The sequence below is a fragment of the Notolabrus celidotus genome, chromosome 8, assembly GCF_009762535.1.
Source record: "Notolabrus celidotus isolate fNotCel1 chromosome 8, fNotCel1.pri, whole genome shotgun sequence".
Taxonomy (NCBI): Eukaryota; Metazoa; Chordata; class Actinopteri; order Labriformes; family Labridae; genus Notolabrus; species Notolabrus celidotus.
In genome coordinates, this window is record NC_048279.1 from 17,372,306 (window position 1) to 17,394,934 (window position 22,629).

Sequence of the window (22,629 nt, forward strand, 5' to 3'; positions counted from 1 at the left end):
AAACAATAATCCACTTGGTAGTGACATTGTTTCATCAATAGACTTTGTCTTGATTCACATGTCTTCCATCTGCTCTTGTAACAACACAAAAATTCATCAAAATTCCATCCAGAAGTTTGTAAAAGTCAAAAATTCAGTGCGAACAATGAGTAGTTTTTTACTCAGTCCCACACAAAGCCTTCATAAATATGACTAGACGTGCACCAATTGTGAAGATATTATTGAAGGAGATGAGATGAGCTTTAGAAAAGATGTTAACATTTGACAGCACGTTGGCTGGCAATTTTTTTTTATTATCCTTTTGAACTGGTTCCTGAGTATTTAAAATTATTTTGCTAATAAAGCCTAAAACGGTTATAGATTAAATCTAGTCTCGTTGAAATATGTGAAATGTGTTAAATTAGTTTTGTGGTTTAAATTTACATAAAAGCAACACAGAAACATGCTGATCAAAGTCAACTAGCATCCTCTATCATGGTGAACATGTATCTTTCAGATTGTCTGGTGAGATAGTCATTAAGTATGCTGTGCTATCTATTCATAAATGGGTCACAAATCACCACAGGGGCCAAGTGCACCAGCTGGGCGTATGCCTGGGTATAACCTTACCTGGGTCAGCCCTGTTTGAATTAATTAAAGAGCATGTGCGGATCGCTCTCAGGTTTTATGTCAGTCTCGTGAAAGCAGGGGAACTCTCCCCACATTGTCAGAGTGGCTTTGTTAATTTGGTTTTGGTTACAGAGCTCCCGTTTCCAAGTTGAAAGCTTCTGTGTGTTTGAGCCAGGGTTGTTCAGTTTAGCAGTGTGAATGTTTATATTTTGAATACAACTGTGTGAGTATTTGTATTTTGTTACCTGTATTTTTTCTTTCGGGTTGTGATATCCATACCGTCTACAGATACTTTGATTGGAGAGAAGAGTGGATACAAATGAGTTACTTGGCAACACACAGCGCTCTGGGAATGTTCACGGGAACACACATGATAAGACTGTTGATGAGTGGTCGAAGTCAGGCTTGGTGCACTCAGTGTCAGCTCAATTTAAAGATTCAGTCAAAGCAATTGACTATATATAGAATGGAGAACATCACTCCATGCCCGCCCTTTGTAATGCAGAGATATTGAGCAAAGGCATAAGCAGAAGCGACCTATGGTAGCGTCACAGGACTGACATCACACATGTGACGCTAGTCAAAACATGCATTAAACTTACCGAAAAAGCACTTAGGATCCCTCAGACAGTCCACAGCAGAATAGATTCTTGTGTTGGTTTGAAGCAGACACACAACTTTGAGTTCAATGACTGGTAGAGTTTGATACACTGTCTCTCATTGTTCCTCCTCTACTTTGCTAATCTGGTACAGTACGCTGCAGGAGCCTGCATTTGTCAACAGAGCTGTCAATCATTATGTCACATTTGCTGTTTATACAATTGAAAAACTAATTACAACTAAACCTAACAGAAGAAAGAGCACTGAGACATAAATCAGCATTATAAGAACAAGGTATAATGACAGAAACCATTGTTACAGCTGTATGCCCCCCCCCCCCCCCCCCCCCCCATGAGTTTCATTCTGCAGGTGTATCTAATCATCAAGGTAACAAGGTTCAACTGTTAAGGCATCTAAAAGCCCACTGCTGCCTTCAGTAGACATCAAAAACACTGATATGATGTCCATTTGTAATATTCAGTCTATGGTCAACATCCAACGTAAGAGGTACAACCAATTTAGATTACTGTCGATTAGTGGAATAGCATGAAATGTGAACCACACCTTATGCATTCAAACAATATGGAGGCATCACAATTATGCTTTATTTTACTCACAACATGTTCATCATGTTGTTCAGTTTTGATCCTGAGAACACAAGTTAACTAAAAACAGCGTTTTGTGAAACATATTAAACTTTATAATGAGATGAAGTCTGCAAATGATGAAGATGATCTTATTGTGCATAGTACAGTGAGAACTGTGAACATGTACACTAGATGATCTTTCTGTTCATGAATTATTATCTTGGACTACAGTGGAGTGCTGTTGCATCTCTCTAACCCTTTTAACTTAAAAACCCTTACACCTCGCCTGCTCTCATCCAAATAGTCCAGGACTGGGTTATCATAAGCATGCTCTGTCTTTCTAAAGTTAGCTTCCTTCTTTGTTTCAACAGAGTTAGTCTCTTTTGGGATTTGCTTCTCCTCCTCATGTCCCTGCCCCTCCTCACGTGTGCAACAGACTGTCGCCTTGGTAATCAAGCGGTCAAATGGTTTGAGAGATCGCATCCACTGAGGCAAGAAGTCCCAAGTCTGAAGTGTGGTAGGCAGGCAACTTGGGCTGCGTGCCTGCATTACGTTTACCATGGTGACGAAGATAGTAATACCCAGGAAAGGAGCCCCGACACCTGCCATTACCTGCCACCCTGCCAGTGACAGGCCCAGAACCAGCGAGGGCAGGAGCAGGAAGCACAGGAGAAGGTACAAGACTGCAAACCAACGGTACTTGGCAGTGCGCTCACCCAAGACACGTGCCATCCTTATTGGCAGACGCATGAAGGGGAGAGGATACCATAGCAGAATGCCAAAGAGGTTGAAGAAGAGGTGGCATAGAGCAATCTGCAAATAAACAGAAGAAAATGTGATACAGATCTAAATCTCCTAAAGTAAAAAATACAGCAGAATGGGACATGAGTATACTTTGTGTTTGTAGTTGAACTCAACTGTATCAAATCAAGCCAAAGTGACATTTGAAGTCACACTCAGAGGCTCTTTTTTTGCTAATTAGCTTTTTGTCCTGCGTAATGATGTCAGCAGGACCGGTCTCTATGTTTGTTAGAGAAGAAAGACACTCATAGTTAAGCAACAGAACCAGTCGCAGAAGCAAGCTTCTCTGCTGACTCCATGTGACACAGTTTTCCAAAACAAAAGTGACATACAGGAAGCGAGCAAGGGCAGTACGTCTCAACATACCCTCCTCAAATGTCTGTTTGTTATGAAACTCTTAGTGTCTCCTTCTAACTCTCCCTCTGCAATAAAAGGAAAGTTATAGCCATATACACTTCAGACTGGCACAATGCAGACACAATGTCCATTAAAAATTACAACTGAAAAAGTTCAAGCAGATACAGGGCAAAACTGCCTGTGGTTACTAGTAAGGTTTTCTCCAGTCTCCAGATCACAATCTTTACAAGGAACAGTCCACATTCTCGAAGTTCCCTGAAAACCCTTTCAACATGCCTCTATTTAAACATCCCCTCCACTTGGTAAGCTCCATCAAATTGAATTTTAACTGTCTTCGCCCCGTGCTGCACTATAAGCCAGCTATTCTCCGACTTAGACACCTCAGCTTTGCTCAAGCATATTTCCACAAGGGGCAAGCCTGCTTAAATAAAATAATTCCCCTATCTCTTTTGAATTCTATTTACCCTTAACAGTTAAAGCCACGTCAAACTCCACTTCTGGTCCAACCTTTTCAGAAACTGGTGAGGACTTACGTGCTCAGATGGCACTCCTGCCAGATTTGGGGGTCTGTAAAAAGTCAGTGGTTTGCAGACAGCCACATGATAGTGCCTCCTCTGTATTAAGCACTGATGTTAAACTTATATATCGTCACCCTATTAAAATAATGGCCTAAGTCATTTTTTTAAAGTTTTTGGGAAAACACAAAAAACCTTCTCAAATGCAGAGCATATGATATTTATTAATCATTTCAATCAAAAAGGCCTTGACGGTGGATGACTGTTGACATACATAGAAAGTTGTGTGTCAATTATGTAACATTAAAGAATAAAGTGACTTAGAACTATTTTCGTACATTCTAGTGTGACTTAGGCAACTTTAACACTGGCTTAAACTGCCCTTTCATTCCATAGTGCAAACTCAAAACTGAAATTACCCTGAGTTAAATTAAACAAATGTCAGGTAAATCAAATTGGTCAGGAGGCAGTCCCCTTCCTCACTTCTCCAGGTCTTCTCTGCTGGGTTTTTATTGAACTTAACCCATTTCCAACATCTAGTTTTGAAAAGTTTTTGAAACCTGACTATTAACTGTCCTTTAATTCCATAAAGCAAACTCAAGCGTAAATAACTCTAACCTAAATTGAACAAATGTCAGGTCGATAGTAAACCTTATCACTCACTGGTAGAAACTGATTCAAGAATCATGTTTAGAGCTTCTTCTGCTATATAGATTCTGCTGCTTCTTGAAGCAGCTCCCATCATGAAAGCTTGTTAAATTGGCCAAGTCAGAAATTGTATCCAAAAGAATCAAAAATTTTGACTTAGGACAAAAATAAAATGGCCTAAGTCACCCTCTTGACATAGGTAATTGTCCTATAGGGCATAAAGAGCATAATCCTTCCAACTAAGGATTAAGGCGATTTTACCAGAGGTGGCCAGAATCATCAAGAGATGATTTAGGCCAAAAACTCATTTTCATCAAAAAAGGACTTAGGTCATTATTTTAATAGGCTGACGATATTCGACCTTGATACACCTGATAGCAGACTCCCAGAAGTCAATCATACATACACCTATAAACCCATTGCTCCCACTTATTAGTGTCATCATCATCATCATCATCATCATCATCATCATCATCATCATCATCATCAGACTGTCCTCTAAGGTCCTTATAGGTCTCGGGGACCCACTTCAGTGCACTGTGAGCAGTGGTGGTGGTGTTAAGTTTTTTGGACCCTTTTGCAGGGGGATCTATCCTTTGTCACTCTGCGTTTTTTGTCTGCAGTCAAGGTCATTGTTATGTAGTGCAGCACCTTGCAGCACTAGCTGCCCCCCAAAGAGGCCTTAATGGTTGTTTTGTTGTTCCAGGTGTCAAAGTAAACATTGCACTTTATGATGTATCTTTTCATGTAGTCTTTTACCTTTTCTTTGGGTCTCCTAAGGAACATTTTCATGACAACAACTAAGAAAATAAGACTTGTTAAGAGAGCTTGTCTATGAGGAATTCATTTCCTCCAACGGTTTCTGATTGTTTTTTTCTAATGGTCGTTATTGCAAATGAGAATTGGTTCTCAATTAACTCACCTGGTTAAATAAAGGTTAAATAAATAAATAAATAAATAAATAAAATGAAACTCTGGGCAATGATTTACAGAGCAGAAAGGTTATCGGACAGAAAAAAGAAATTAAAAGTTCAGCTGCATTAGTTATCTAACAGGACATTATGCTCAATTTAAAGTTTGACGACTCAAACCACAACATTCTGCAATTATTTTGTTTACCCTTCAGTTATCAGGTATGGTATTAATTCCATGAGTTAAACAGAAGCTTAATAGCTTCAATTTTGTCCAGTTTATCATTTTTCTGGTTTCATAAAAGCCAAAGTTAATGCACATCTCTTTTTTTTAACAACAATCAAGGCTATATAAAGCCTTGTTTTCAGAGGGAGAATAATCTCCCATCAAAACTGACATTGTCAAACAGTGTGACCACAGCAACAGTGGCATGAGAGCCTCATAGCAAGCTATCCTCTTACTGTTTGTGTGTCCTGCCCTTAAATGAATAAGCAATGAAAAAAAGGCAACCCTTACACACACAAACTGGTACCCAAGATGTAAACGCAGGATCTATGTTTGCAGAGTGCATCATACAGTCAGAAAAACGTACTCAATATGACCCACTGCATGTCATTGCTGCGGAATACTATACAGTACATAACAGTCAGGTTATGTTGTCATTTAAATCCATAGAAAGAGTCAACAAGGTTCTGACATCATGTAATGTTCGTTTTATAAACACAATCCAGGAAAATTGTACTGTGTCTGATTTTCAGTGTTTTGTTCCCTGGACAGGACTAACAAACAGCACAGTTTTTCCTGGAGCTGCCTGCAAAGCCCGTATGCATAAATTCATACTCATAAATATATACAACAAATATTACTGTAATACGGGATTTGTAGATAATTCACTGTAACTCCCCTGTTTTCAGTTGCGACAATGAAATATAAATTTGTGGAGCGCATTATTGCTGTCTCACAGTCAGTGTTCATCCTCCTTCTGGGAGGCATATCAGTGGAAAATATATTCATGAGAATAATTTCCCTCCAACGGGAAGGGCAGAGGTAGTCTTGCCTTCAATTTCTTCTTTTTTTATTTCCTTGCAGTTTTTTATTTTAGTGGCTGTTGTATCTGATTTTTAAAAAATGGCTTACTTGTATGGCAGCCGCTAGCTTGTTCCCTGGACTGGCCAAAGCTGCCAGGAGAGCTGTGGCCGTGGTGCCTATGTTGGACCCGAGGGTGAGAGGATAGGCCCGCTCCAGACTGATAACGCCGATACCTGAGGGAGTCAACAGAAACACTTTGTGTCTGAGGAGCCAAGGACAGTGAATAAATATGGTGAGCCAGGTCTTGTGATAGCCTCTGTCATATTTTTGTTAAAGGTACATGATAAATCATCGGCTATTGAGATAGAAAACTGAATCAGACAAGAAAAATCTATCTTTAAGAACATGAAATCTGTCACTGAGAGTCCATTTCCGAGCATCTGATATGATCTTATATTACAGCTTTCACAAGGTCAGGAAGAAGTACAGGTTGTTAAAGCTTGGTAGATAAAGAAATGTTCTCAGAAAATTGCTGAGAGTCCAGAAAACTGTTCCCACTTATGTTTGAAAATCACTTTTAAAGTATTTATTATATTTTAGTCGCATTTCATCACAGTTAAATAGGAAAAATATTGGATGTATTTGCTACTTGTCGTTTGAAGAAAGACGAAAGACAGTTATTTGAAGAAGCAAAGTGGAGTCATTGATGCTGTATTATACTTTTACTTTTTTAGATGAGATGACAAACAACTGACTGCTTCTGACAGCCAAACTAGATTGATGATAATCTGCAGTCAAAAGTACTGAGCTTTGTGAGAATGTTTTCTTTTTATCTGTTATTTTCTAGTTTGTGAAACAATGATATGGTATCCGTTCGTAAATAGTGAGAAATGCTGAACCACAATGAAGTTGGAAATAATCCCACGTGTGTATACGCTTGTGCCTTTAAGCTTTGTTAATTATTCCTGTGTAGAATGAGAAAATATTCCACTGCACATTTATCACTGTGTAGCAGGCTGATGACTCATTCATCACTGATTTTACATGCTTCATTTAGCCCGTGGCATACAGTGCTGGTTATGTAACAATTTCTTACAAACTCTGAAAGACTCCATCAGTGGAAAAAAAAGCAGGTTTATGTCCTTATTTGGTTCCATTTAGCTCACAAATGAGCTATTAGCCAGTGAATAATTTTTAGGTATCGTATGCTTGTTTGAGAACATGCTCATTTTAATTTTCTATGAAACACATGACTAGAGTAATTCGTTAAACCTTTGCACAGTGTATGGTAAACAATTTATTACTGTGGCAGTAAATGTCTCTAGAGGTTAGAATTTATAACTTGGTGCGCAAACCAGTGTCCTTGGAGGCAACAGCCCAGTTTATGAGCTGCCAAGATTCAGTGGTAATTCCTCTATCTTTGATTTAGAGAGAGTATATGCTGTTGTTTTCAGTTGTTATCGCCCTTCAACATTTTAAGAGCACAAAAAGCTGAAAAATCACATAAACTTAAATGTAAATCATGTAAAGGGAACATCTGAGTACACATATACGTAGACTGTGATCTCAAATACTAGGAGCAAAATCGATGCAAGTCGTATGACTGACAGGCAGCTCTGCTAAACCCTGGACCACTCAAGGATAAGATCTGATACTCTACACAGTTAGAGTCAAGTTTAAAGAGACATTACAGGAGACAAGCTCTATGAGGGCCTGCACTAAATGACACCAAATCATAACTGAAGGGTAAGGATCAGAAGACACTTCACACTGGTTCGACCTTCAGTCTGGACTGCTGCTGTGATTGCCCCCCAAACTATAAACACACTATCTCAGAGATCAGCTGGAACAAAATGGAGAAAAACAGATGAAGGAGGGAAAAGTCAAGCTGCATGGTTAGAGGTGGGTGTTATTCTGAAGGAAGAAGAGGGAGAGAGCTTTTCATGTTTGTCATCTATAAGAGAGCTTCTTTGTGTGAATGAAGAATTATCAATTTGTCTGTGAGGGAGAAATGCAAGGGAGGTAGGTTTTAAGCAGGCACGAGTTAGGCTACCTTGGTTGGGAAATGCAGGTAGATTTGGGAATTAAACTTGTTCCACAGAAAAAGTTTGGAATAACTTGAGGCTTGACATTGTGTTCTGCTCTGCATGTCAGTGAATAGTTAACAGTTCAGAAATGACAGTGCTCTAGGAAGACTGGAGGAAGTGTATGTAAGAAAAAGCTGAGACCTGCAGATTTGGCAGCAGACGCTGAACAGCTAGTATGAAAAGTAAAGGTGTGTGTGAAAGCCATGGGATATACCTCATTACTGGGAGAACTGGGAGTGCCTGGACAGAGTTTGTGAAGGACAGTAAGTCAATGTGTTTGTTCCTTTGCTCTCTTGCTTTGCTTCTTTTCCCCTCATGAACAGCATAGGTGAGCATACAGCCTAACCCTTCAGGGATAAGCTCTAGCCCAAACATGCTTCTTGCCCTAGCTCTGCCCTCCTTGTCTTCTTTTTTACATCTCTCTATAAACTCTCCTATCTGTTTTTCTCTGTTTTTCTCTTCTCGTATGTGATGGATGGTGAAAGCTAGCATGGAAGAAGTGGTTCTGGGATGCCGAAACTAACAGTTGAGCCTCCCCTGTGGTGTCATGGGCCTAAATTGATACAACACTGGTGAAGAGGGGTGCCTAATTTATGACGCCAATGATGTGTTGGCTCTCACTGCCCATCCAGCCTCATGGTCTGTCAACATCTGGAGCTAGCAAAAACAAAGCTGGGATCTGTTGAAGGTCAATCTATGTGTCATGAGTTGCTTTTGTTTAGTTTAGTATTTTCTTGTTTATCTTTCATTGATTTACTGTATCATTTTCTAGATATACCTTGTGTTTCAGGTCATGTTTTATCTCTGTCTGTATTGCATATTAGTTATAAGTTATCCTTATGTCTTCATTGAGTCATTTATTAGTGATCCAAGTCTTGTGTTGCATTTCCACTTGTGTTTCTTTCTGTTTTATCTTATAGTTCTTGATGCCTGTGGGTCTGGTTCCATCCTGTCCCTTTTGTGTTTTTCTCAACTTTGATTACCCTCATTAGTTTCACCTGTGTCCACTCCTGTGTCCACACCTGTTGCTTGTTACCTAGTGTGCATTTAGTCCCTGTGTTTCCTCCCTTGTGTTGTTGGATCTTCACGTCTTCCCCGCGTCTTCCTTGTTAGGGCCCGAGCACCGCTGGTGGCGAAGGCCCTATTGTAACCCTAAGGATCGATTTTTATTCTTTGTTGCACAACTTCAAACGCATTTTTGGACCCCTGAACGTGCATGAAAGCGCGGATATTTTTGCACACTCGTCAGGCCCGGTGAAAAATGTATTAATTTATGGGTCTTGCAGAAAAAAAATCAAAAATGTGCTTCTACAGGCTTCTACAGACAGAGGTGATTTCAGTGTACAGGGTTAAATCGATTTTATCCAGTGTTTTAAATGGCCGGGGGTGTTGAAATGTGCTCCGTAGGTCAGTCTACTGTTCTCATTGAGGTGGGCTGTAGAAAACGGCACACATTCAGGAGAATAAAGCCAAGCTTTATAGCAGAACCCTGTTTTTAATGCAATCCATCAGCAGCCACTTGAATAGAGTCACAGACTGTCAGTGCATTTGCACTTAAGTAGGCTACCTTAGATCAACAATGATGTATGACTTTTTTATACTTACTCAATCTGAAATAACTGAAATTTGAAGCACCATGTGTTCATAATGTTGGAGGATATTTTGCAGTAGACTGGTCAGTGATTACTATCTAGCTCTGCTGTGTACCGTGCATGTCATACAGTAACTTTATTCCATATAAGGTGTTAAAAAGATGCATGTCTACTCTGGAAAGTGTGTTGTTTATTATGAGATGTAGAATTTTACTGGAAACTACTACAAGGTTTCATTATCAATATGACAAAGGAAGTGTTTGATTTAGGTAGTCCTAGTTGGCTTCTTTGGAATTAATTTGACCTGATTTATCAATTTATTTGCGCTCAAAGCAACATGTCAATTTACTTGGAACAGATGTTTGTGTTGCATACAACTTTGTTAAAGAACTGTGTGGTTTGATGCTTTGAAGCTTTATATTAGTCTTATTCAGGGAAAGTAACAACTTTATAATGTTTAATTAGCTCTAGATTTCACATTACTCTAGATTCCTCTCAATCTTTGACTACTCTTATTTCTCTCGGTTTTGATGTATCTACATATTCAAGAGAACATTTTTTTTATTTACTGGGTGAGCTTACATGTTTTTATTTGGATTTACTGTTGCTTTCTGTTCCATTCTTACTTTTAAATTTCATCTTGTCCAAGTTTAAACTCAGTTTTCAAGTAAGTCTCCACACTTTTAGGCTGACGTAGTTTTCACAGATACAAAAGCCTATATCACTTACCTACAAGGGGAGTCATAGCTGAAGTGAAGACAGAGCTACTCTGGACCATAAATGTTACCCCTGCCCCCACAAACATGGCAATGTATCCTGCCAGCCACCCAAACGGATATGGCAGATCTGTTGAGATAGGAGGAGAAAGATGGAAATTACTGTCATTACAACACAGGTGTTTCATGTAATTTACATCTAAAGCAGCTTGTTAAAACTTTTGGTTTGCTCATTCACTTCCAGACTTAGGCTTGTTTTCAAAGCTCTTACAGATCAAAAGTCAGGGCACCTGTGTTGATGACATTGTGGATGACCTTTGCCACGTGGCCTTTAAGAAGAGAGTTGAGCAGCTTGACTAGGAGCAGCAGGCAGGTACAGAGGACAGCCATGGAGCCTGCCAGGAGAATAAGGCCAACAGAGAGGTCTGAAAGCCCAGTAGAGACAAACAAATGCCTACCTGTAGAGTGACAGGACAGACGATCATCAGAACACTGAAACAACCTGTGATAACAGATTCATCATTAGCAATATTGGAAACAAAATCTAAAAATTACACAGTCCAAATCATTGTACTGTTCAATAACCACGTTTCACCAGCAAGGCCCAACAGACTTTCCAGCTGGTCCAACATGCTGCTGCCTGTGTACTGACAAGATTTGTGAAAAAAAATCATATCTCTCCTATTTTAGATGTTTTGTGTCTGCTTCCTAAAATGTCTAGAATAAGATGTGTCAGACCCCAAATCTTTATTTGTTAATTTGTTTCTCTATGAGATCATAGGTAAGACAGCTGTGTATAACTTACTCCAGCACTTAATACTGGGTGGAGCATTTTGTTGAAATAGGACACAAGAACAGATTTTGAAATCCTTACCTGAAAGCTCTTAATGGTTACGTACCGTCATATCTTAGAGAGCTTATAGTCCCCTCTAACATGTTCCACTGGTAGAATACAGGTCTGTGGGTCTGCATACCTACAGTTTCTAAAAGTAGTATGCACTGCACAATTTCCAAACTACTCAAGTGCTTTAGTCTTAATTACAGTGAAAACTACAGTATTAGAATTAACATTCGCCACATTCACCTGACAAGCCCACATGTAATTCTAATTTTAAGATATTGAGAGCATTAAAAGACCTGAATTGCTTGTAATGAGTGAAATTATCTGCATATGGAGTAAGCAAACTAATTTCTAAGGTTTCTTAAAGACATATTGCTTAAAGCTGGGGTTGGTAGCCACAGAAAACTAGCATGAATTTGAATGTAGCATTTCCTCAGGACTCTGTCTAACCCCTCCCCCCCTCCCTTCGGAGCTCCTCCGAAACGACTCCACCGCTCACATGCACGAGCGCTGCTGATTTGCGACCATATGATCGTGACTGATTCAAAACCGGTCCTCAGCACATTGTTCGTGTTTTGCACTACGTCAACTCATGTCTCACTCAGCGGTATGAAAACATCAAAACATTATCATAGTGAAAGTTAAAAACACAAACAAACATGACATGTAACGGCAGGATGGATTTGATTGGTTTCATATTTTGGCTCCTGATGGCAGGGATAGGTTGGTGTTTTCCCAGGTTTACTCCGGCTGTAGATTATTTTTTAAGAACACATTATGTATTGATTGCCATCGGAACATAAAGATAATTTTAACCAGTATAACAAAAAGTGTATCTAAATATGACCACCAACCCCAGCTTTAAAGCAAGAAACTTGTGAATTTTGGTTAACACATTTTTACTCTTTACAAGCAATTCTATTATTCTATACCTACTTTTGCTAATATTATCTTGAAATAAGACATGTATCTTGACTTGTCAGGTAAATGGCTTAGGTTTAATGAGGTAGTTTTGACTAGAAATCAGACCTAAAGTTAGCTTAGTTTTGAAGTTTTTTTCAGAGTTTTCTTTTCTGATAAAGCATAGATTAGGGCTAGAAGTGCTAACCTTACACCAGCCTCTGTTTATGCTGCTATTGGCTTAGACTGCCGGATGTGACACACCCAGCTTCCATGTCCTCCCTTTCTCCATCTGTAGCTTTCGCGTCTTCCCTTTCCCTCTTGTGCTCTTAAATCAAATTGTTACCTTTTTATTGTTGTTGTAGCCTGCAGGCAACCATGGGCAGGCTAGACTACCAATGCCATTATTATTACAATTATTATATCAGTCATAAGTCAATTGTAACATTTTTTAAATATTTATAGGTCTGATTCTAACGGATGTTTCTGCGTGTTAAAACAAAGTTAGGTCCTTAAAGGTACAACGTGTTAGGTTTATTAACCCTCAAAGACGTAGATGGCCGCCAGTGGACACAAATAGCTCTTGTTCTTAATTGTTTAATTTTCACTTTTGCTTCTGTGTCCTGATTTATGATATAATAATATCTCTACTTACTCACAGACATTTTTTACACACATCTACATGGACAGTAAATGATATATAAGAATACACCTGCCTTTTTCCACTAAAAAACGCCTAAGATAATACTATAATAAATGGCTGTAACCTGCTTAGTAAAGGTTTGATAGTGGCAAAAATTCATTTGGAAGTCTAAAACAGCTAAGTATAACTTTCTAGTGACAAAAACAAAACTTCCTGATGTTCTGTCTGAGTTCACAGAAAAAAAAGACCTAATTTCCCAGACGTTTTTTTTTTTAAACTTCGGTATTTTCATCCATTATCAGACAAAACAATATATAAAATTGTGGATGGCACTTGATGCTGAGTGCTTCAATAGGTTAGAAAAACAAAATAAATACAGGAGAGTCTGGCGCCCCCAAAAATGGTCTAGGTCTTTAAGGGTCAACATTGTGCGGGGTACCATCTCGAACTGCTCGTTATGTATAAAACTCTTTTTGTGTTTACAAGTGGTGTTTGGAAACTGTTTTATAATTTTTCACTTCATTAATGAAAATTAATCAACTCTTGTTCTAGTTTGAACTCACATTTCAAAGGTGATTGGACCAAGCCATGCGTGGGGCCACAGCTTTCAGTGCTGAAATTGCCAGCAGACTGCAGAATGAAAGAATAAAGGACAGAAAAAGGTAAGAGTGTTTACACAGCAACACTGTCATCAATGGCAGTAGTGACAGGCTCTTTTTGGCGCCAGTGTGTGACACAATAGTCTGCAAGTGGGGAGACAGCGGTGGAGACGCTCCATTACCATAACACGGTCAGTCTGGCACCATTCTTTCACCAGGCTCCTGTTCCTCATGTTCTCATTTCCCATGGCGATCCCTGTGATTACACACTTGTCTAGCTGAGGAAGACAGGAGAAATATTTTTCATCTTTTTAGTTCAGTGAGTCAAAAGGAGAGAAAGTTTAAAGTATGTAACCTCAATTACTCCAACTACAAAAATAGTGCCACATTTTACAGTTTTTCTCCGTCGTTTTGGTACATTTCTCGAATCATCCTCGACATTTGCAAAACAGTAGGTGCATTTCTCAAAACAATTCCTACAAACAGCAAAACACCAGTGAAAGCCAGTATCTTGCTCAAAATCCTTAGTTCATCTCTCAAAAGTAAATATCTGTGTCAATAAACATGTCAGTGCCATCAGAGTGACAAGTCCTTGTGTCATTGTGTACGTATAAGACAGTCAAATTGCTTAGTCATGGTGTCAATATTACAGTGTACTCTGGAGGGACGTTCTGATGTAAACTATGGCTAAAGTTTTGATGACAGTTATTGTAAATTGTAAGTTACACCTTAGTGTATTGTGGCTCTTATCTCATCAGGAACGCACATATATCCTTTGCCTCTTCCTCTGTTTTGCCTCCCAACTCCTCCACCATGCAGCCTCACTCCTCTTCCTCTTCCTCTTCTTCTCTCTGGCTGTTGACCCAGTCAAATTCCTTGTCCTTCCATTGTCAGACATTGTAACATTGTTTTGTGCTCCGGCTATGTCTACACTTGCCAGTTGATGGTTCATGAGATGCACCTTTGAGCTATGTCAGAAAACTGGTTGATCATTGGTTGATCTAATGCTTCACACATTTCCCTTTGTTAGAGAAAGTCAAGATTCACCTGGGAGCAATTTACCAATTCAGGACAGATTTAGAATAAAATTCTAATGGAAATGTACAGAAATATGACTGGCATATTCTGACAACATGTTCAACCATGTTGCATGTGAAGGCTTATGTGATGAACTAATGCCTAAATGTTGTGGAGGGTGAGACTATTCAACAGAGACCCATTATAATACATTTTGATCAACATGACATAAGCACTTGATAATATAGGAAACAGCAGAGAGTTGGACATAATCATTTGCATGGATGTACCAAAGCATTTGCAACTTGTGCAAAGAAATGAGAAACTGCTTTTTTGATGTGCACAAGTGACGCAGTGATGTGAAGATTGAACAAGTAGTTTTGAGAATTTCAATTTTGATCTGAGAAATGTACCAAAGCGACTGAGAAAAACTGTAAGTGTGTCGCTGCAAGACACAAAGATAGGCTCATTATTTATGAAGATGAAGTTGAACGTTTGTTTCGCTCCACCTGCTGCAGTTACTGTGACTAACATAAGCAGCAGACTAATCAATTCAAAATCCTATCAATCTTGTACTAATTCTTTGGGCAAAAAAATGACCTCTAGTCTCTGAAATGAAAGCAGATTTATTAGATATAGCTAGCTAGCTGATTGTGTAGGGTATGATGAGCTTTACCTGTATGATGAGCTTTGTAACCGGCTCTGTGATGACTTTAAGCAGCTCAGGGGCTTCCTCCCCAGGCTGAAGGCTGAAGCTGGTGACCATCAGGTGCGACAGCCGGGTTATGAGACCACTCGCCACCTCCAGCGGCAGCAGAGCAAGCACAGACAGCCAGTTGAAGCAGTCATGGATTGTTGCACCAGCAAAGGCCCTGCAGTAGGTCACCATTATTTTCTGTGTTAACTAAGGTCAGCCATTAGCATGATCAACTACTCAAAATGATTGCATATTAATCTACTTTGATGACTCAACTTATATTTGGATGAGTGGATGTAATGAGTGTTTTAGTTTTTAGCTTAGTGTGTGAGTATACTTCTATTTTACCAGACACAGATTAAGTAACAAGCCATCTGCTCTGTGCGGTATCTTTCATGCCAGAGGGTTACTGGTGTGGGATCAATGTGGACTGGTGCCATTATTGTCACTGTTGAGGCTTAGAAATTACACTGAAATAGAGGCTGAAGCAAAGAGGCAGTGAGCAGCTGCTAATGCTTTTTCTTCACCCTCGTCTGCTTTCTCCTCGCTCTCATAGCACTACTTTCCTCCATCTCCCCACTTATCCTCTTCACTTTTCCATTACATTCTATTCTTCCCTGCTCTTCAGCTTCCCCTCCAATCATCCTCTGCCTCACAACCTTTTCTTCACTCACCGTTGAAACTCGCTCCTCTCTGCTGCTTGCATCATGGCAACTATAGTGTTTGTGACTGAAGTCCCAATATTGGAGCCCATGATGATTGGAACAGCGGATCTCACTTCTAGCACTGTGGGGTGAGACCACATTGAACCATGAAACTCATCTGGATGAACCTTACATTTATATACACATACAAATGTGTATCTTCCTGCTTTGATTATAAATGCTAATGCATCATGCTCATAATACAAAACATGACCTTCTGTATTTCAAAATGCCACAAGAGTTTTAACATAGATTTAAAAAAAAGGTTGTTGCAATTTGCGGGTAAGTGAAGGAATGCTCAGCCTTCATACTCTGTGGACGGTGTAGTTAAGGATGCCTGTAATGATGATGACCTGGAGGACACGCGCACATAAGCACACACTCAGTCTAAAAAACATTCATGCCTCTGCATCTCGTTTTCTCTCTGATAATTACCTATAATCTTTCTCTTGGCTCTCTAACAGAAAGGATTTGTAAGCACAGAGGCCGCTCCTGCATACTGATATCATTCCTCTTAACCACACAGAGGACAGAGAGGGGACCTCAGAGCCTGCATTAGAAACAGACAGGTCGCAACCTTAGCATTTAATGATCTTATGAAGTATGGTAAACTGTGAAGTGGATGAGATGGTTGGAGATTAAAAGGGTGCAAAATGGTTTGACTTGATTATCATTGTGACTCATGTTCTAGTCTGCAAGATTAAATTGGTGCTCAGCTGTTTTGTATAAAGATATTGTTGTGTCACTGGCAGTACAAACTCAAAAGGCACTTCAATATAAGCCTGTCTGTGTGTAGTAAGCACACAAAAGAAAGATACAATAATGCATTGTTTGATTATTTAAAAACCCCACAATTAAATATATTGCTGTGTAGAGCGAACTGCCGGAGGAAATTTGGTTGGCGGACTCTGTGCTCTCTTTTAAATCATTGCTCAAAACATACTTTTATCGAAGAGCATTTCCTGATTTTATCTGATCAAGGTGTATTGCACAGGGCCCTGCTTTTATTTTGCTTTTATTTTATTTTATTTGGTTTTTACTTTGTTTTTATGTTTTTATGATTTCATGTTCTTTTAATAGTGATGACACTTGCACTGTCTGTATGGCTTTTTAAAATGCTCTTTATTTTGCACGTCCTTGAGGCATTGTTAAGTACTTCGTAACATAGTTTTTGAAAAGTGCTCTTTAAATAAAGATTATTATTATATTATTATATAAAGCCTGATAATTCATAGTATTGCACTGACACATTCTCTTTATTTGGATAATTGGACATGGACTGTCTATTGGCTGTAGGAAATAACCCTGAAATCATCATGTGTATTAACCCACAGACAAAAAAAGTCCCTAAAAATGCCCCGATTACAATCCCTCAAGTTATATGGCTGCATGCAAGAAGTTTTAAGGACTGTTGTTCGAGGACTCTTAAGCCTTTTTTCATCAAAATATTTTATGCATCAGCATCATATGGTTTAACATTGAATACAAATAGTTGTGCTTGGGGTTGACAACCACAGGCAGGGTATGTACTATCCACTTTGGAATAATGCCAGCTTTATGCTTTAAATCATATCACAAGGCAGGAAGACATACTTTGTGGCTCCATGTCCTAGTTCACTACTTGACTGCTTGTACACAATAATGCACTTTGTGTCATATGTACAGAGTTATGTCCTCCTCTGACCTATGCACATGAATCTGCCTGCTATAATGTATTTAACTCAAGCTTTACATGGCTTATGTGTTCCTTCATTCTAATATGCAAAACAAGAGGAATCATTTACTGTATCCTCCAGTGAACACAGCGTGTCATTTAACTGGGAGCCAGAAAAAATAACCACAAATTAATTACATCTATTTGTTACCGCCTCACATGCACCATGGGAGTTTCTGTTTTTATTGCTTACTGTTTTTCGGTTTACTGTACGTATGCATGCACAATTATAGCACACAGAGTCACACAAGCATACAGTAAACATACACACACACATACTCACACACAATATATATTTCAGTCTAAATTAGGTCAGCGCATGTCTTATTTAGAAGTCATCTTGCAATTTACCACACAATTTTACACGCCTATACTTACATCCAGACGCCACCAAACTGACAATGACGGAGGTGGAGGTGGAGGAGCTCTGGACCAGTACAGTCACCAAGATCCCCACCACCAGCCCTGCCACGGGGTTAGACAGCACAGCGTTGTCCTGGAAAATGTCTCCCGCCACTTTACCTGGTAGAAAAGGCCACACACACACACACACACACACACACAATAAGCACAATAGAGCTCCTGATGTTAAACACGATTCTGATTGCTTTCCCCCCAAAAATACAAAAGGTCACCAGAAGAAGCTCTGTAGTAAATTATACAGCAGAGGAACAGGGGGACCTTTTCTGATGTGACTTTCCTATTTGTCAAACATCAACCAGCTTAGTCGCTGTACCCCCTCTGAGGGAGGCAGAGACGGTTATAATATGTACGTACCCCCCGCTAACTGGAATGCCGAACTCAGGGTGTCCAAAGAGCAAACAAAGAGGAAGAGGAGGATGAAGAGGAGGGGGATCTTGGATATATTTATAAGAAGCTGCTTGATCCTCGTGGTCTGTGGAGAGCTATCTGCTGAAAGAAGAAGAAAAATGGTTAGCTTTACAATATATCCTAAATCTGTAATGCAACACAGAAATCTGTTACTCTTCTGAGCCGCACACATTCATTCTCATTCTTGTGCTGTCTGTGTTCTCCTCAATGAGGCTTGAGTCTCACACACAGAGAGCAAAGCCATCTGATACACTACATTACCCATACACAGTCGAACACTGCTGAGTGACAGCAGGACTTAGCCTTTATTGCCCGGACTGTGTGATCCCACCAGCCCCGTGTGCTGTCTGAGCATGCCCTAATCTAATGAGCCTGCAGTTCAGCTTCTGCCGCTGTTATTTGCCTTTTTAAAGAGACCAGACCTGCTACAAGCCCGAGAGGTGAATGTTCAATCATCCTCTTCACTCTTGTACCTTTCTCTCCTGGGAGTCTGGCTTCCTCCCTGAGTGAAAGTGAGCTGGAGTGGTGATTGGTATGGTGGTTGTAGCCCTCAGAACTGCTGCTGAGGTCAAGCGTGGAGCCGATGCCAGACTCTCTGTCCTCCTCCAGCTGGAGTTTGGGTTTTGAGAAGAGCTGAGTGCCCTGAATTCTCACCCCTGATAACAGAGAAGAAAAAGTACAACACTGATGGGCAAGAATTTCAAAGATGAGAAAAGAGAAAGAAAAAGAAAAACGTGGGATTTTAAACTTTACCATTGTAGCTGAGCCCTTTGCTTGGTCCAGGGGACACAAAGGTTATAGATCGAGAGGACATGCTTTGAATTGCTGTGCGGAGACAGGGAGATAATTAAAATCACAGGATGACACCATAGTTGAGGGGACAAATGTGAGAGTGGATGTTTTTATAAGCCACCTGCAGCAGCAAAAAAGGAAGTCAAAGGAGATTTAACATGAGCCTATTTTTCATGAAGCCACTGAGACCAACAGACAAGCAATTAGAGAAGAACATAGACAGCCCGCGCTGTTTGTAATTGGCAGCTGCCCTTGATTGGAGGTCAAAATGCACACTTAAACAACATACACCGCCAGGCATCATCTTGCCTCCTTGGAAATGAACGCCTTGTCAGAATCAATAAAAAGTCATCAGCATGTAGCTTGTCTTGTCCTCCGTTTCCTGCAGCTGCAAGTCAGCTCTTAAAGGAACTCTCCTCAGTCTATACAGCTTTGCACACTCTCACTTTAGAGAGACCGTTTTTCACTCTTTTCATGTCGCCCTCTTTCCGTATTTCGGGGCCTCCACTGGAGGAGGGAGTGCTAATGTGTCTCTTAAAAGCAAAGGGGATGGAAGTGAGTTCAGTAATTACAGCAGTCCAAATTACAGTTATTACATCCTTCTCATTCTGTGCAGCATCCTCCCATGCAGAGCGGCCCTGTTAGCATATGTACGTCTATCTGTATGTGGGAGGGAGTGAGACATGGTGCATAGATTGCAGCTGAATCAACTCTGAATGCGATTGTGCGTATTTTGTGAGTGTGTGTACAGAGTGTTATCCTCTAATCTGTCTGCCCCTTTCTCATCTGTAAGCTGCTCTGCCACTCTCTCTGTTTGTGTCTCTGTTTTTGTGCTATTTGCGAGTTTGTCTTTGCGTCAGCATGACTCACATGTAGCTGTCTGTTGTTTATTCCTTACAGGAAAATAAATGATCAAGTTTTCTGGTTGTTGAAGAATAAAGTGATTTATGAAATATTTAGTAAGTGTAGTCAGTGAGTGATAGCTGACTTAACAATATGCTCATAAGGATGTATGGAGGTGTGGGAGTTGAATTTTGAAATAATACAAAGCTCCCCTGCTTACCCCTCATTTAGGTGAAACGACTATGGCTTTTGAGGACAAGAAGCTCCTGTGATGCATGAAAAATATGATGACGTTTTCACCATCATACATGTCTATCACTGCAAATTATTTTGCACACAACAACCACTCTTCTTCTTCTTCGTCCTCCAACCAGCTCGTTTTGCACAGCCACTCTGGCTACATTAAGAACATGGCGGTGAAAGATGGCGCAATCCGTGGATGGGGGACCCACTTCTATGTAGATATAAAAGGCTCATTCTTAGCTAAATGTTTTTGTATTTAGGTCACTAATATAAACATACTTGTGAATATTACATTCAAATTCTGGTCTGCTTAATGTCGCTAAATACTACCCACTGTACCTTTAAGGTATCATACAGATGTTATATTTCTGTGTTTTATTTTTGATTTAAAAATGTAACTCTTCAAGGTGGCAACGTATTTCTTTTTTTAGCTTAGTTCTTCAAGGAATCAAAAAGAGGATGTATGCCAAAGTCACAATTCAATGTGCACTGTGCTGAATGTTACCAATAAATGTATTTTTGCTTTTTAGACAGGTATGCTGGACTTTGTTAATGTCCTTACCACTCCTATTAACAGTGGCGTGTCCAGAGGGGCGGCCAAGGGTGGCACTGGCAGCCCTTGAAATCCAATTGGCCACCCCAAAATCCTGAACTATGATTGGCTGTTTGCCTTGTCTGAGGTGGGGTTTCTATTAAAATCTATAATTTGGGATGAGTTAAAAGGTTGACAGTAGATTTCTTTATTAGTGCCTTTTGTAAGTCCTTAAAGAATTAAGCTTAGAAGATGTATGCCACTTTGTCATGTTTTTTTTTTAAGTCAAAGGGAATATAACAACTGTTTAATACTTTAATAAAAGTACGTTGTGAAGACAGAAAGGGTAAATGTTATTTATTTGTAAATGCCCTGGCCAACCCTGCCTAGGGGAGAGCCTCAGTTGGGCCACCCCAGTCAAAAAGTTCTGGACACGCCCCTGCCTATTACCTAGCTTATCCGCACCATGGGGCAGAAACCTTGTGTCTCCAAAACCACTACTTTCCAGGAAGTAAAAAGAAACTATGTTTTTCACATAACTAAACACTGCATGTTGTATTTTGGAAAACCCACAGACATAATATATAGTTCAATAGCATTGATTAATGGATAAAAATAAAATAATTAAATATGGAGATACAAGGTTTCTGCCCGACAGCGACGCTATGAAATAAATGTACAAACATTTTGCTACATTTAAATAACTAACAAAAGGAAATGTTTAACACTGTAATGCAAAGAAAACTACTTGTGGTAACACAACTCACATAGTTGAATTTAACACACTTCCTCCCTCTTACAAGGAGCATAGTCTATAGAGTTTTGAGGTGATCCATAAGATTTCAAACGGGACGAGTTTGGACATGCCCTTAATTACAAGAAAGCTCCTTATTTTCTGATTGGGGCTTTCAACACATTGTTTTAGTAAAGATGTGAACAATGCTAGATATTCGGTAATAATATCAGCTTTTGAGTATCTTACCTTGTCTGAAACAGTCTTAGGTGCTGGAGTGTGTAACCTTGTGGAGAGGAAAATGTAAAACTGGAGTGGGAATCATCTTTAAATAAGAGTGCAGGTAATGGGGGGGACACCTCATCTCTAGTTTATTAACTTGCTCCGTCATCAGGGATCTCATTGTTAATCAATAACAAAAACTCCTAACTTAATAGAGCATGCCTTGAGCTCACGTTGTGTGCTTGGTGATGGATTATCTTTGCTTAAACTGCTTTTTTTTTTCTCCTGATTTGGGGCCAGATAAACATTCCAAGATGAAGAGGACTGTTTGATGTGATTTATGATCCTTGATGTTTGAGGTTCTCTAAAGTTCCACATGTAACAGCAGGAGAAATCTGACACCTAGTGGTTAGTGCCAGAAGAAAAATCGCCTTTTCGCAAGTCCACTGATACTCCAACAGCTGTTTTCATCTCTTACTGCAGCCTGACAAAGATTAAAATCCAGGTATTAACTGATCATCTCATCCATGAGATAAGTCAGTGAAAGTATTTCAAACATGTACATGTAATCTGCCTGACTTTTGCCAAATCTTCAGTACTTCGATGCTCTGCCAGGACTCCAGTGCAAGCATGTTGTAATAAGACATTAGCTGTTAGGGAGATTTTCTGAGATCCTCTTAACAGACATGTACACATATACTTCACACACCCCACTACCCTGAGCCAATGTCCTCTTTAGCATGGGAGGACATCATGATGACCTGAGAAACAGGTTGATTGTTAATAATTAGTCCTGCTGCAGTTCTGTCACATCAGCTGTGCTCTCAACCAAAGCTACCAAAGCTGCTGACCCCAAACTTGCATC

At 39.7% G+C, this 22,629-nt stretch overlaps 1 protein-coding gene across 1 annotated transcript; it reads right to left on the reverse strand.

Annotated features, from left to right (window-relative positions):
* Positions 1-1,792: 1,792 nt before the first annotated feature.
* Positions 1,793-21,826, reverse strand: slc34a1b (solute carrier family 34 member 1b). Its single transcript, XM_034690236.1, has 13 exons — positions 21,792-21,826; positions 19,153-19,224; positions 18,873-19,055; positions 18,346-18,480; positions 17,947-18,090; positions 15,825-15,936; positions 15,130-15,325; positions 13,619-13,714; positions 13,401-13,467; positions 10,744-10,911; positions 10,467-10,583; positions 6,167-6,291; positions 1,793-2,609 (listed from the first exon to the last, which is right to left on the reverse strand). The coding sequence occupies exons 2-13, from the start codon at positions 19,211-19,213 to the stop codon at positions 2,022-2,024; spliced, it is 1,992 nt and encodes a 663-aa protein (XP_034546127.1). The 5' UTR covers positions 19,214-19,224; positions 21,792-21,826; the 3' UTR covers positions 1,793-2,021.
* Between the last annotated feature and the right edge of the window lie 803 nt (positions 21,827-22,629).

Bases quoted from the DNA above. Each gene is read 5' to 3' on its own strand.
- slc34a1b (XM_034690236.1), bottom strand. From the start codon at position 19,213: ATGTCCTCTCGATCTATAACCTTTGTGTCCCCTGGACCAAGCAAAGGG. The intron at 10,912-13,400 runs GTGAGTTCAAAC...GTCACTCTACAG, and splicing joins GGTCCAATCACCTTTGAAAT to GTAGGCATTTGTTTGTCTCT. The intron at 6,292-10,466 runs GTAAGTGATATA...TGACTCCCTCAG, and splicing joins AGCTATGACTCCCCTTGTAG to GTATCGGCGTTATCAGTCTG.